The following is an 11,761-nucleotide window of genomic DNA, read 5'->3' as shown; positions in this document are numbered from 1 at the left end:
CAAGTCAATGCAGCAGTGTCGAAAGCTAACCAGATGTTAGGTATACTGTTTAGAAGTTTCATTTTTATGGACATAGCTCTTTTTACAACCTTGTACAATTAGTCCATATGCCTAATGCGTCCACATCTGGAATACGCTACGCAAGTGTGGTCACCGTCTCTAAACAAGGACAAAATAGCTATCGAAAATGTCCAACGAAGAGTACTAGAAATACATAATATGTCCTACCATGAACGCCTAAGAACATTAGGTCTATCATCTCTGGAATACAGGAATTCAACTTGAGGGCAGATGTGATTGAGCTGTACAAAATATTGAACGGGATCGACCAGTAAGACTACGGACTGATGTTTCGGCCTACACCACTCAGTATCACTAGAGGTCACTCTAAAAAAAACCATCAGAAACCTTTCAGGCTAAACACTTGTAAGAATGTCTTAACTTTGGTAACCGAGTGATCAAGGTCTGGAACAAGCTACTTGAGGAAACTGTGTCATCAAAAACACCTAGTGAGTTAAAGTCCAACCTAAACACACTGTGGAGGAATCACCCCAGGAAGTTCTGCCCTTCCTTTTATCAGTAATGAATCACATGGGAATCTCTAACATTACATGAAAAGAAATGAGTAATATACATATTTCCATTACCATTTTATAGTTACTCCTTATAGTATAAATAAGGGTATATACATATCTATTTTAAATCATACATAAATAAATATAATCAACAAGTATTTACAATAAAATATAGTGCAAAAGCTTGATACAGTGTAAATAGTTTTAATCCCTTTAAGTCCGTTGCTGGCAGGCTATTCTGCTAGCTCAACGTATCAAGTCAGAAGAGGATATTTAGACGTCTCCACAAGCTCAAGCTTCCTATCGACGTTAAACAACAACAGCTTGGAAGACGTTTACCCTTCCGGGACAGCAGGTTTTATCTATAAATTTTGTATTTTGTGGTATGTGATTGTTTTATTCTTATGTCTTGATACTTTATGAACGAGCGAATTAACTCGAAAATTTGGCAAATTTCATCCTCCACTCGGTCACTTTTACCACGGAATTAGATTATCTTAGTCTTTGCTCTTACATCTCAGTTTATGAAGAGGGGATTGTTATGGAATTATAGCTATAGCCGACTACTGAATTTAAAACCACACCAACGTAATCTGTACCGGAAATGATCGATCATGTCATTTGTGGTTTGACGTACGACACTGCTATCATATGATTGATTAATTGATTGACTGCATGGCTGTCGTCTGACTGGTGGGATTTCTGTACTTGTTCCTGTTATAATCGAGTCTAGAACAAGTTCTTAATCATATAACACTAATTAACCGATATTAACATGGATCCGAATAAGTATTGCCCATATGAGAAAGGCGCGGCAACGTTTTCAGAAAAGATAAAAATGCATTAAAACTTGAAGAAGGGGGGTATATTTGGTCCGCGGATATGTACATACTGTTGAAGTAAAGATGAACTTATGTACATTATATATAATTAGTCATGTTTTATATAAACATGGCTATTTATATGACGAATTTGTAGCATTGTATACAGAGTGCATACACTCGGTTGCACACAGGTGAGTTCAACTCTTACGTTTCATTTTTATCTGGAGAAGAAATTGTTTCCAATGTCATACAAAAAATCAATCAAAGACTAAAATTCCTTTACAGAAATAGTAACTGTCTATCCCAAAAATCACGAAAAACTCTATGTTCAGCTCTCATACAATGTCATTTCGATTATGCCTGTTCATCCTGGTATGAGGATCTTTCTAAATTATATAAAAAAAAGTTACAAATAACCTAAATTGAAAATAAAATGGTCCGTTTCATTCGTAACTTAAACAACAGGACAAGAATTACATGTACTGAACTACAAAAAATAGTATGCTCAATGTAGAGGGAAGAGTTCGTCAACTTCGTTTAAATCATGCATTTAACATCTTTAATGAGAAATGCCCGCAGTATATGCATGATTTTTTCACCAAAAACAACAACACATATGGTACTAGATCCGGAAACTCAAATTTCGCTATTAAAAACGTCAAGGGTACAGAACATCCACTGGAACTTTTTACCGGATCATATCAAAAATATCAAAAACAAACATAAATTCAAAACCAATTATACAAAACACCTTATGCTTTAAGCAAAAAATGAAGTGGATGATCTCTTTGTCTACTATTGAGCACACATGTATTACATTTTCATTCCTGTGCAATGGCGCAGGTCGAGCAGACCTCGCTGATAGGGGGACCGAACCCTTGGAAAGCTTGACTTGCGGCATTGCACAACGATTTAAAATTTCAAGTTTTCATGCCTAGAAACTGTAATGCAAAGATCTGTCAGTATAGTTGTTTTATTTTGATATCTTTGAAAATAACTATGTAAAAATATTCTATAGTTTGCTACTATAAGAAGCTGTCTGCCACTATAAAATAATTAGTATGTATTGTTTTCTATATAGGAAATACAATTTTACTGATTAATTATCCAATATGATACACACATATCCTATTCTGTGCTATCTGAACCGTTACCGGTTGATTTTCTTCATTTTTTTAAAATTATTTTCTTCCATTTTTAAAGGATCCTACTTTGTGGCTTTTATGGGTAATCCTAGGTAAATGGCATTCACCACCACTCCTATTATGCGATCTATTTATTTATAAATACATTCATTTACTAAAATAGTCTGTCTCATTTTGTCTCATTTTATAGTAATATCAGACTTTTTTTACAGTGAATTAGTCAGACTTTTTTTTAGATTTTTATACTCTGTGATATATGTCAATGATTGAATTAAAAAACCTTTTACTAGGTCAGATCTATTACTATTCCCAGTCTTAATACAAAATGCTCTTTTTTATTTACAAGCTGCAATGTAATTTTAATTATATATTCTATTCTAAATTGTGATATCTTGTAATAACATGCCTATTTTTACCTGAATAAATATTATTATTATTATTATGGGGGAATTCTTTTTCTTTCATCATGTCATCATTCAACATGTCACATATAAGACGTGTGTGAGTGTTTTTTTTAAATATTTATGCTTATATGGCGTTCAAGGAACGATGTGCCGCAGTGTTATGCTGGTGTTATTTCTGTGCTTTGACCGTCTCTTAAACTGTGGCAGGACTAATCCGAAAAACATGGTGGCAAGCCAAGTTGTCATTTATTCATGGAGCAATGTTGATCCAGAACTTAACCATATTATATAAGATATCTTATTTAATTATATAAGATATTTTATATACTTTATGAGATATCTTATATACTTTATAAGATATCTTATTTAATAAATGAGATATCTTACATACATTTCTTTATAAGATATCTTATATATTATATAAGATATCTTATATCTTTTATGAGATATATTATATAATACATAAGATATCTTATAAAGAAAATTAATTGAGATATCTTATAAAAGATATAAGCTATCTTATATATTATATAAGATATCTTATTTAATATATAATATATCTTATAAAGAAAAAAATATGAGATATCTTATATCTTTTATAAGATATCTTATATATCATATGAGATATCTTATAAAAGATATAAGATATCTCATAAACTTAAAATAAGATATCTTATACGTTTATAAGATATCTTATATGTCTATAAGATATCTTATATGTTTATAAGATATCTTATATGTCTATAAGATATCTTATATAACATATGAGATATCTATATGAGATATCTTATATAATATATGAGATATCTTATATAATTTGGTTAAGTACTGGATCAACATTGCTCCATGAATAAATGACAACTTGGCTTGCCATGGGGGACATTCCAAAGAATGTCATCATACACAACATTCAAATATTGAAATAAGGAAAAACATCTTTTCTCTACGAAAAGTAAAATTATGGAACAGTCTCCCAGTGGATGTGATATCAGCACCATCAATAAACATTGGATTGATCAGGAAATTATTTATAATCACTGAGCTAACATAACTTGTTTTAAAGATAAATACATAATTTTAGATGAAATGGTGTGTTCAAAGGGAAATAACTCGTGTAGTGTGGTCGTTTAGATGTCGTAAAACCAGGAACTGAAATTTTCATACTTTTTGTAGACATATTTTGAATTTTAATTATGTGAATTGAGCACAAACATAAAAAAGACAAATACGAAAAATACAACAGATTTTTAAAATTACTAAATGAGATTTTACTTAGGGTCAACAAATAAACATATCACAGCACGTGCTTAGACCGCGTGGCGTTGTTTGGTTCCGCCATCTTCCTAGCTGTCAGTGAGCGGTGGATGGGTGTTGGAAATCAAAATGAGCGATGAGGAAAGAGATGTGGATATAGAGAGTGATGTATGATTACATTATTATCCTGAATATTTCATAATATTTAATGTAATATAATTATTTCAGTTTGGGTAGGTATAAATTCTGCAACATTCGTCAGCTGAAGGTTAATAAGTTCGTGATTTTTACACTTCATTGCTTTCACAGGAGGACGACGATGAATTGGGGACATCGTTTGGTTCCGGGCTTGCTGGCACAGAGTTTATGTCACAGGTATAAGCTTTGTTGCCTTATTTGTTTTTTTCCAGATATTAATTAGACAGCCTGAAATGAGATCAGATGATATAAATAGTAGGATTTTACCACATTCCTTATCCCGTTTTTAGCGCATGTGCAGAAGCATGTATAAATCGGTCAAGTTTTGATTACTGTACACGTCATTAGTAATGTAATTTGTTAATGTTTTTTTTATTAGGTCGTTAAAAATGTATAATTCAGCTAGTTTGCAATGATCTTATAGCTAGATAGGAGATACTGTTGGAATCTGACACATACTATATTTATTGTTACAGCAGGGCACCTGTTGGTTGTTGACATATTCTGGGAACATTTTATTTACCAATATGTTTCCATAAATATGCCCGATGTTCAGTGTGTTTTCTATATCACCTGCTTTCTTTTCAAATGCTTTCACCAATGTATAATATAATATATGGTTACATTATAGTATCCTCCTGAGTTGGCAAAGCCATATAATATACTACAAGTTATGATGGACCTGTTATGAATTTTAGAGTGTGTTATGCATGTGTGTATTTCCAACCTCAAGATTTTGGGATGAAGTCAAAGACGCTAAGTTGGAAGAACTTATTTATTTATAAAATAAAGATTAACTATCTCCCCATTCCCTCGACCACTGAGAAATATATAACTAACAAAGCATAAGCGAATCCAATGTAATAATTGAACATGAATAACAGCAAATCTTCACATTTTCTTGAGCTATGCAATTTTAAGTTGTTCATGAAGCATTTGCCAAATCCTTGACATCAAAGGAGGTTTGTGTGCATAAGGGGAAGTAACTCAAGCAATGTAAATCTATCGATCTATATATATACTCCACAGAGACCAAAATGACTTTAATGCTTTTATAAACCAGTTATGTTTACTCTATTGTATAAATCACTCGTCAGACCACATTTAGAGTACGGAACACCTATATGGTCCCCAATCCTTATCAAAGACAAAATCTCCATCGAAAATGTTCAAAGAAGGGCTACAAAACGGATAAAAAATCTATCAAATCTACCATATGAGGAAATGCTGCGAAAACTGGGACTGCCTACACTCTAGTATAGAAGGGAAAGAGCCGACCTAGTCGAAATCTATAAGATCTTAAATAACATCAACCATGTATACCACAAACACATGTTTAAACCGGCATCAAATATGGGACCCAGGGGACATCCATAAAAGCTGTTCAAAAAACCGTTTCGCCTTGAAGTAAACAAAAATGTCTTCAGCAATAGAACAATAACAATTTGGAACAGTCTACCGGAAGTGATTGCTACAGCAATGACCCTAAACAGCTTCAAAACATTACTGAACAACCATAGCATAACCAACAGGTCCAAATTCTGGGCCTCTTTTTACAATTAGTACCTTGTACATCACATGTGTCTAAATTAGTTGAACTTTACAGGTCATTCGACACCAAATCAACAAGTGCAAATTTTTAACGGTACGTGTGTAAATAGACGTAGGTTTTATATATAGAGAGAACTGTTTTTGTCAAGTATAATGTGTGAGCAACAAGACTGATATACTGCCACAAAACATCAATGTGTAATACTAAATAACGGACTTTTATCATTTATGCGCAACCGGTTGGACACTATATATAAGTAAAGGAAATAGAATCAAGACATCTCCAAAAGCTAAAAAGCTTACAACGATGTATTTTACAGCGAAAGATACAGCGAAAGAATAAGTGATGACAGCCATGCAATTGCAACAGCCAAAATAGAGAGAACAAAAATCATTCTGCTTGTGACCAGCTGGTCAGCAATTATTGTCCGATATGACTTAAGATGACAACATTTTTGTCAGGGTTAAGAAGATAATGCAATCAGGACTTTGCGAAACTTCAATTCAATCATGTATTAGAAATATGTATTCTTGAAAAGCAACGATGACCTCAGTATGTTGATCTACTGCCATTAGAATAACAGTGTAGATGTTTCCCTTCTCACAGACTATTTGTTTGTCACCTCTAATTGTCATGTTTTGCGTGCTGATGAGAAACTCTTAGGAAGGCAGAGTGGTGCATATTGAATTTTGGTCTTGTTCCCCTCTGTATACAGAGTTGTGGCCCTTTGTTCATATTATCTAATGCGGAAGTTTGGCTGGAGCCTGGAGATTACTTACCATACTGTGCTTTGTTCTACAACATTGATTACTGCTTCATAACAAAAACTGAACTAAAAAGCTGCTGAATTGAAATTCATGGAAAAAAAATATAATAATAAAACTGACAATAACCACATATGTTATATATATGTATATATTTATATGACCTTTAATGCATAAGTATATATGGAGATAAAGTTTTGAGGTATTCACAATTTATCAGTTCTTTTTTTCCCCCAGGTACCATACATAAATATGTACGTAGATAAACATATATGTTCGTTGAAGTGTGAATGTGCATTGTCGTTTGTGGTAACTTATTGCAATTTACCATTTAAATGTTGTTTACAAAACTTTTGTTTTAATTTTTAAACTGGCTCCATAGTCCATGTAAATTGGGAATTTCCTTGAGTGGTAAATGGGCAAATTACATTATATACAAAATAATAATGGCACCTGTTTTTGCTGCTAGATCTTCATTTGCTCAAGTTGCATTTAATATTTTTCATTAGTAATTTGAACTTTTGCATTGAAGTTGTGTGCATTATTTATTAATTGTTATTTATTTTATTATTATATATATATTTTTTTATTATAGTCTGAGAAGCGTGCCCACCATAATGCCTTAGAAAGGAAAAGACGTGACCACATAAAAGAGAGTTTTCATAGCCTACGAGACTCAGTGCCAGCCCTGCAAGGAGAGAAAGTAAATGTACTTTTAGTTCTGATGGTTTTTTATTTCTCTCATTTGTAATTGTAGCAACTTTCATCTTCACAAAGCAGGAGAGCAGGGGCCATTGATCATATGTACATTAGAAACAGAGGGTTATTCTACCATATGCATTAATGTATTCTGAGGATATCCTGACATACATGTACATGTAGTTTTCAGTTTAAAGCCAATTGGAAAATTTTAAGTAAATTTTAGCAAAACTCATCCCAAATCCTGACATATGTCACAAAGTGATATTTTTAAGGTCGTCAGATAGTACTAGTGTACAAGGAAACAATGGTTTTGGATATCTTTCATATGTGAAGCACTACATGTATATGAGTATTGTAAAAAAAACAAAAAACAAAAAAAGCCTGCCCCTCGGGCCTCACCATAAGTGTTCATGTAGCCAGCCCACTTAGTGTCCAGACTGCTCTACTGCTATGTATAGAAAAAAGGTTGCTACTCTTATTTTTCATTTAGTAATATAATGAATCTGAATGTTTTTTGTAAAAGAATAACTATAGTACAACTTAGATGACAGACAGTTAAGGCCCATTGGCCTCTTGTTATTTTCAGAATGAAACTATAAGTATAAACTTGAATATTTGAAAAATTACTGCAATCTGATTGTCTTTCATATTATGTATATAGACACAAATTTTGAGAAAATTATGCATATGTAATGCAAGTGCTTATTTAGAATTGATAAAAAGTATAACTGTATCTGGTGAAAGACAGGTAACATGTACATTATTGTGTATAACTAGAGCTTGCTCATAATACTGGAATCGTAAAATCTAAATAATATTTTTGTCAGTAAGAAATGCTATTTCAGGTTTGGTTTTATAGAATGATGCACTATTTTTTGACCTTGTAGGTATCTCGAGCCCAGATCCTGAAGAAGGCTGCAGACTATATTCAATTTATGAGGAAGAAAAATCATGGCCACCAAGAAGATATTGATGATTTAAAGAAACAAAACTCAATTCTAGAACAACAAAGTAAGCTTTATATATAATCTTATTATAAAAATGTGATGTATTTCTTAAATTTATTCTTGTAATGTTAATGCTTAAGTGAACATGAGAAGGCTGTGCAACTGTTGATAAGCATACATATTTCTCAATTGAATGATGTGGTAATTATACTGCAATCTCACCTTCTGAAACTTAAATGTTAATATATACAGATATCTGATGGTCTCCCATTGAATACTGTAATTATGTATTTTGTGATTGTGATAGACTAATGATACTTTTCATAAGAATGAAGGACAAGTGAACATATCAGTAGATTCTGCCATATGATTAATATATATAGCTATAGGAGATCCTACAGAAATTCCATTTAATTTTGTTTATTCATCATGACCAGACAGTGTGTTGCAATAGGGCACCGGTCAAATGAATGCAAAGTTTTTAATGAAAGTCCATGCTGTAAGTTTTAAACCACTAACATATCTTGATGAAACTTGAAATGTGTCTGCATCGTCTTCAAAGTGTATGCAATGCACTGTAAGTAGGGTCAATACCTGTAACCAAATTAAGTCACCTTGACCTACACTTTTAAGTCAACGAGACTTTTCAGGTTGTAAATTGTTGAAACTGTTGACGATATTTTAACGAAATTTGCACCCCGCACTGAAAATGTGCAGTGTATTGTATTTAAGTAACATTGACTTTCATCTCTGCATTTTATTTGCTATAAAACAAATTGGTTTATTTCATTTTTCATTTTAAACCTGAACAACTGTCCAGACTATGAATTTCATTGTATACTTACATTGATATGATTTGTGTGTTTCAGTTCGGGGATTGGACAAAGCTAGGAGTACAGGACAATTTGCCCAATCGGGCACAGTTAGTTCGAAAAATAGTGCACTGACATTTGATGGTGGATCAGAGTCGGAAAGCTCTGCAGAAGGTGAACTATCACAAGGCCGTCGGAAAAAGTTAAAAACTGAATAGCAGGATCACTTATTAGGCTATTTTGTTTTCTTTTGTCGTGACCATCGGATGGCAGGCCATGTCGTAGGCAGACAGCTAGCGCAAGGATGTGTTGCTGGTGTGCGGGAAATCCAAATGTGTATGTAGTGTGGAGTGAAGCCGAACTAGGGTCTAAATCATACAGAAATCAGGAAAAACTCTTTTATAACTTTTTACTTGGTGAACAATCGCATTGCTGTATTTGATGATCGACTCTAATATTTGTAGAGCATTCCATATATAAACTCATATTCTTACCAGATCTCAACATGGTTGATAACATATTGGGAGCTGATCTGGATGGAACTCCTCTGTGTGATCAGTTAATACCAAGCTTAATTCTTCATAAAGCTTGAGGAGTTAAAATCTTTAAATCAATTTTAAAGCTTGAGGAGTTAAAATCTTATCACTTTTAATTGTCTATTAATAATTATGTTCCTGGAAAAGACAAGTTGGATCATAGTGCTCCTCTGAAACAGAAATTTCTTTCCATGGTGAAAAATTTGAAAGCCATCAGTTCGAAAGAAGTTCAGTTTAAAACTACTTCCTTCTAGTTATATTCATAATTCAAAGTGGCAGTAAATATCAAATACCTCATTTAATTAGCTGATATAATAACAGGGTTCTGTTTGTACAATACCTGTCAGGTACAAACTGGCCTATAACAGTAGCTTTCTGTTGAGTACAAACAGTGGCTTTGAAATGTACCTGTCTGTCTAATGAAAAGCAGGTTGCTATATTTCCTGGGCACTTAGATTGTACTTTTCATGGACACTACATGTTGGCTGGCATCATTTGGTTTCCTACACCTACAGTTCCTCTGTTACTTGTAAAAGATTTGTACGCATGTATTATTAGTAATGATTGATGCTGTACATGTATATGTTGTAAGAGAATTGAAACATTTCAACATCTCTACTGGTGCAAATGTTATTGGTGATAAAAAGCCATGGTTTTGAATGTTGTACAATAAAAGTATATGGTAGTTTTTCCTATATATTTACTATGCTTTATACTTGGTATTAGATTCAGTGATTCGGTTTCAACAGGATACCCGAGTCATTGAGAATCTCGACTCTTACAACAATAATGATTTTCTATAAAGTGTGTATCATATGTACAGGTCCACTAGCTTAACTTTTCATTGTAATCCAAGTCATGTTGTGAATCTTCTTAGGATAATCAGAGTATGATCTGTAAAGTTAGAAACACAGATGAGATTGGGTCTTTTAGCTTTATTTATAACAATGTGTACCTGTTCATGAGAAATGTACAGGTGAAATATGTAAGTGTATATAGAAAATAGTTATTCTTTGTTGAATTTGGCACAAACATTTTTCATCTGCAAATCTGTTTTAACTGAAGGTAATGATTTTAGGAAAAATGTGCTTTGTCAATCCAAGACTTTCTAGTCCACAAGTCTGGCCCTGCTTTCAAGAAACTTTATATGAATATTTTTGGATGATTTGTTTTCTAACTGAAATATAAGACTTTAAGTCTCAAAAATGGTTTTCATGAAGTATTTTGGAACTGGGGCACCAGTATTCTGACTGTCCTTTTCCATCTATTAAGTCAAGCAAATTGTGGTATTGATTGTAGCAGACTTTAGGTACTTTTGGATTGAAGCACTTTTTAAAGAAAATAGCCAGACATAGATTTAAATATTGAAATCCTTTTTGCTTTAAAACAAATTGAAAGGCCATTAAGTTGGATGACTATGAAATACGTGAGTACATGTTATTGTAATATTTTAGCTTATTTTTTTTATCTTGTTTCCAAATTACCTACCAAACATGATGCAAATATTTAGAGGGATTTAAAGAAGGGGAGATTCTGAACTCTGTCTTTCTAAAATGTCCTATGTTTGGAAGTGTCGTTTCCCAGCTTTTTCTACTTCTGTGTAGCTGGCCGAGTCTTGTCGTTACCCAGTCTTGTTTATATGTGTCTGGGCTGACGATGCACTTGACTTAGGTAGATGTGAATGTTGTACAAATGAAATAATAAACATGTAAAATCATTAAGTGTCTTTGTTTTAGACTGAACAAGATAAACAAAAGGACAAAATAATATACCTTCTTGCAACAATGTCGGGAGAAATTTTTGCAACCTCTGTTGACCTTTGATCCCTTATTTCAGTTTGGCGTACTATTTAACGTATGAACTAAACCTGGTATATGGGTATGTTATCACAAGGCACTGTTATCAATAATTTACAATCCTTCTGATGCATTTATGTGTTAAATGTATGAAAATAAGGAAATGTTTATTACTCGGTGAAGTTGAGAGCTATTCCTTTGATGTGGTGGCAGGATAAAACATACTGTACTTGACAAAGCTGAAGGAATGGA

The 11,761-nt window shown here is 32.9% G+C and overlaps 1 protein-coding gene across 4 annotated transcripts; it reads left to right on the top strand.

Annotated features, from left to right (window-relative positions):
* The first annotated feature begins 4,249 nt into the window (after positions 1 to 4,249).
* On the top strand, positions 4,250 to 11,431 carry LOC110441894 (protein max-like). 4 transcript variants are annotated; one of them, XM_021485198.1, is made up of 5 exons: positions 4,250 to 4,370; positions 4,512 to 4,577; positions 7,312 to 7,419; positions 8,306 to 8,429; positions 9,235 to 11,431. In XM_021485198.1, the coding sequence occupies exons 1-5, from the start codon at positions 4,332 to 4,334 to the stop codon at positions 9,393 to 9,395; spliced, it is 498 nt and encodes a 165-aa protein (XP_021340873.1). In that variant the 5' UTR covers positions 4,250 to 4,331; the 3' UTR covers positions 9,396 to 11,431. The 4 variants fall into 4 exon arrangements, with proteins under 4 accessions (XP_021340873.1, XP_021340875.1, XP_021340872.1 ...); XM_021485197.1 differs by having other exon boundaries at positions 4,251 to 4,370; positions 7,312 to 7,425; XM_021485200.1 differs by lacking the exon at positions 4,512 to 4,577.
* Positions 11,432 to 11,761: the final 330 nt, after the last annotated feature.

Source organism: Mizuhopecten yessoensis, unplaced genomic scaffold (assembly GCF_002113885.1).
Source record: "Mizuhopecten yessoensis strain PY_sf001 unplaced genomic scaffold, ASM211388v2 scaffold716161, whole genome shotgun sequence".
In the NCBI taxonomy this organism is placed as follows: domain Eukaryota; kingdom Metazoa; phylum Mollusca; class Bivalvia; order Pectinida; family Pectinidae; genus Mizuhopecten; species Mizuhopecten yessoensis.
The sequence above is the reverse complement of the archived record's forward strand: the minus strand, read 5'-3'. Positions and strand labels throughout refer to the sequence as shown.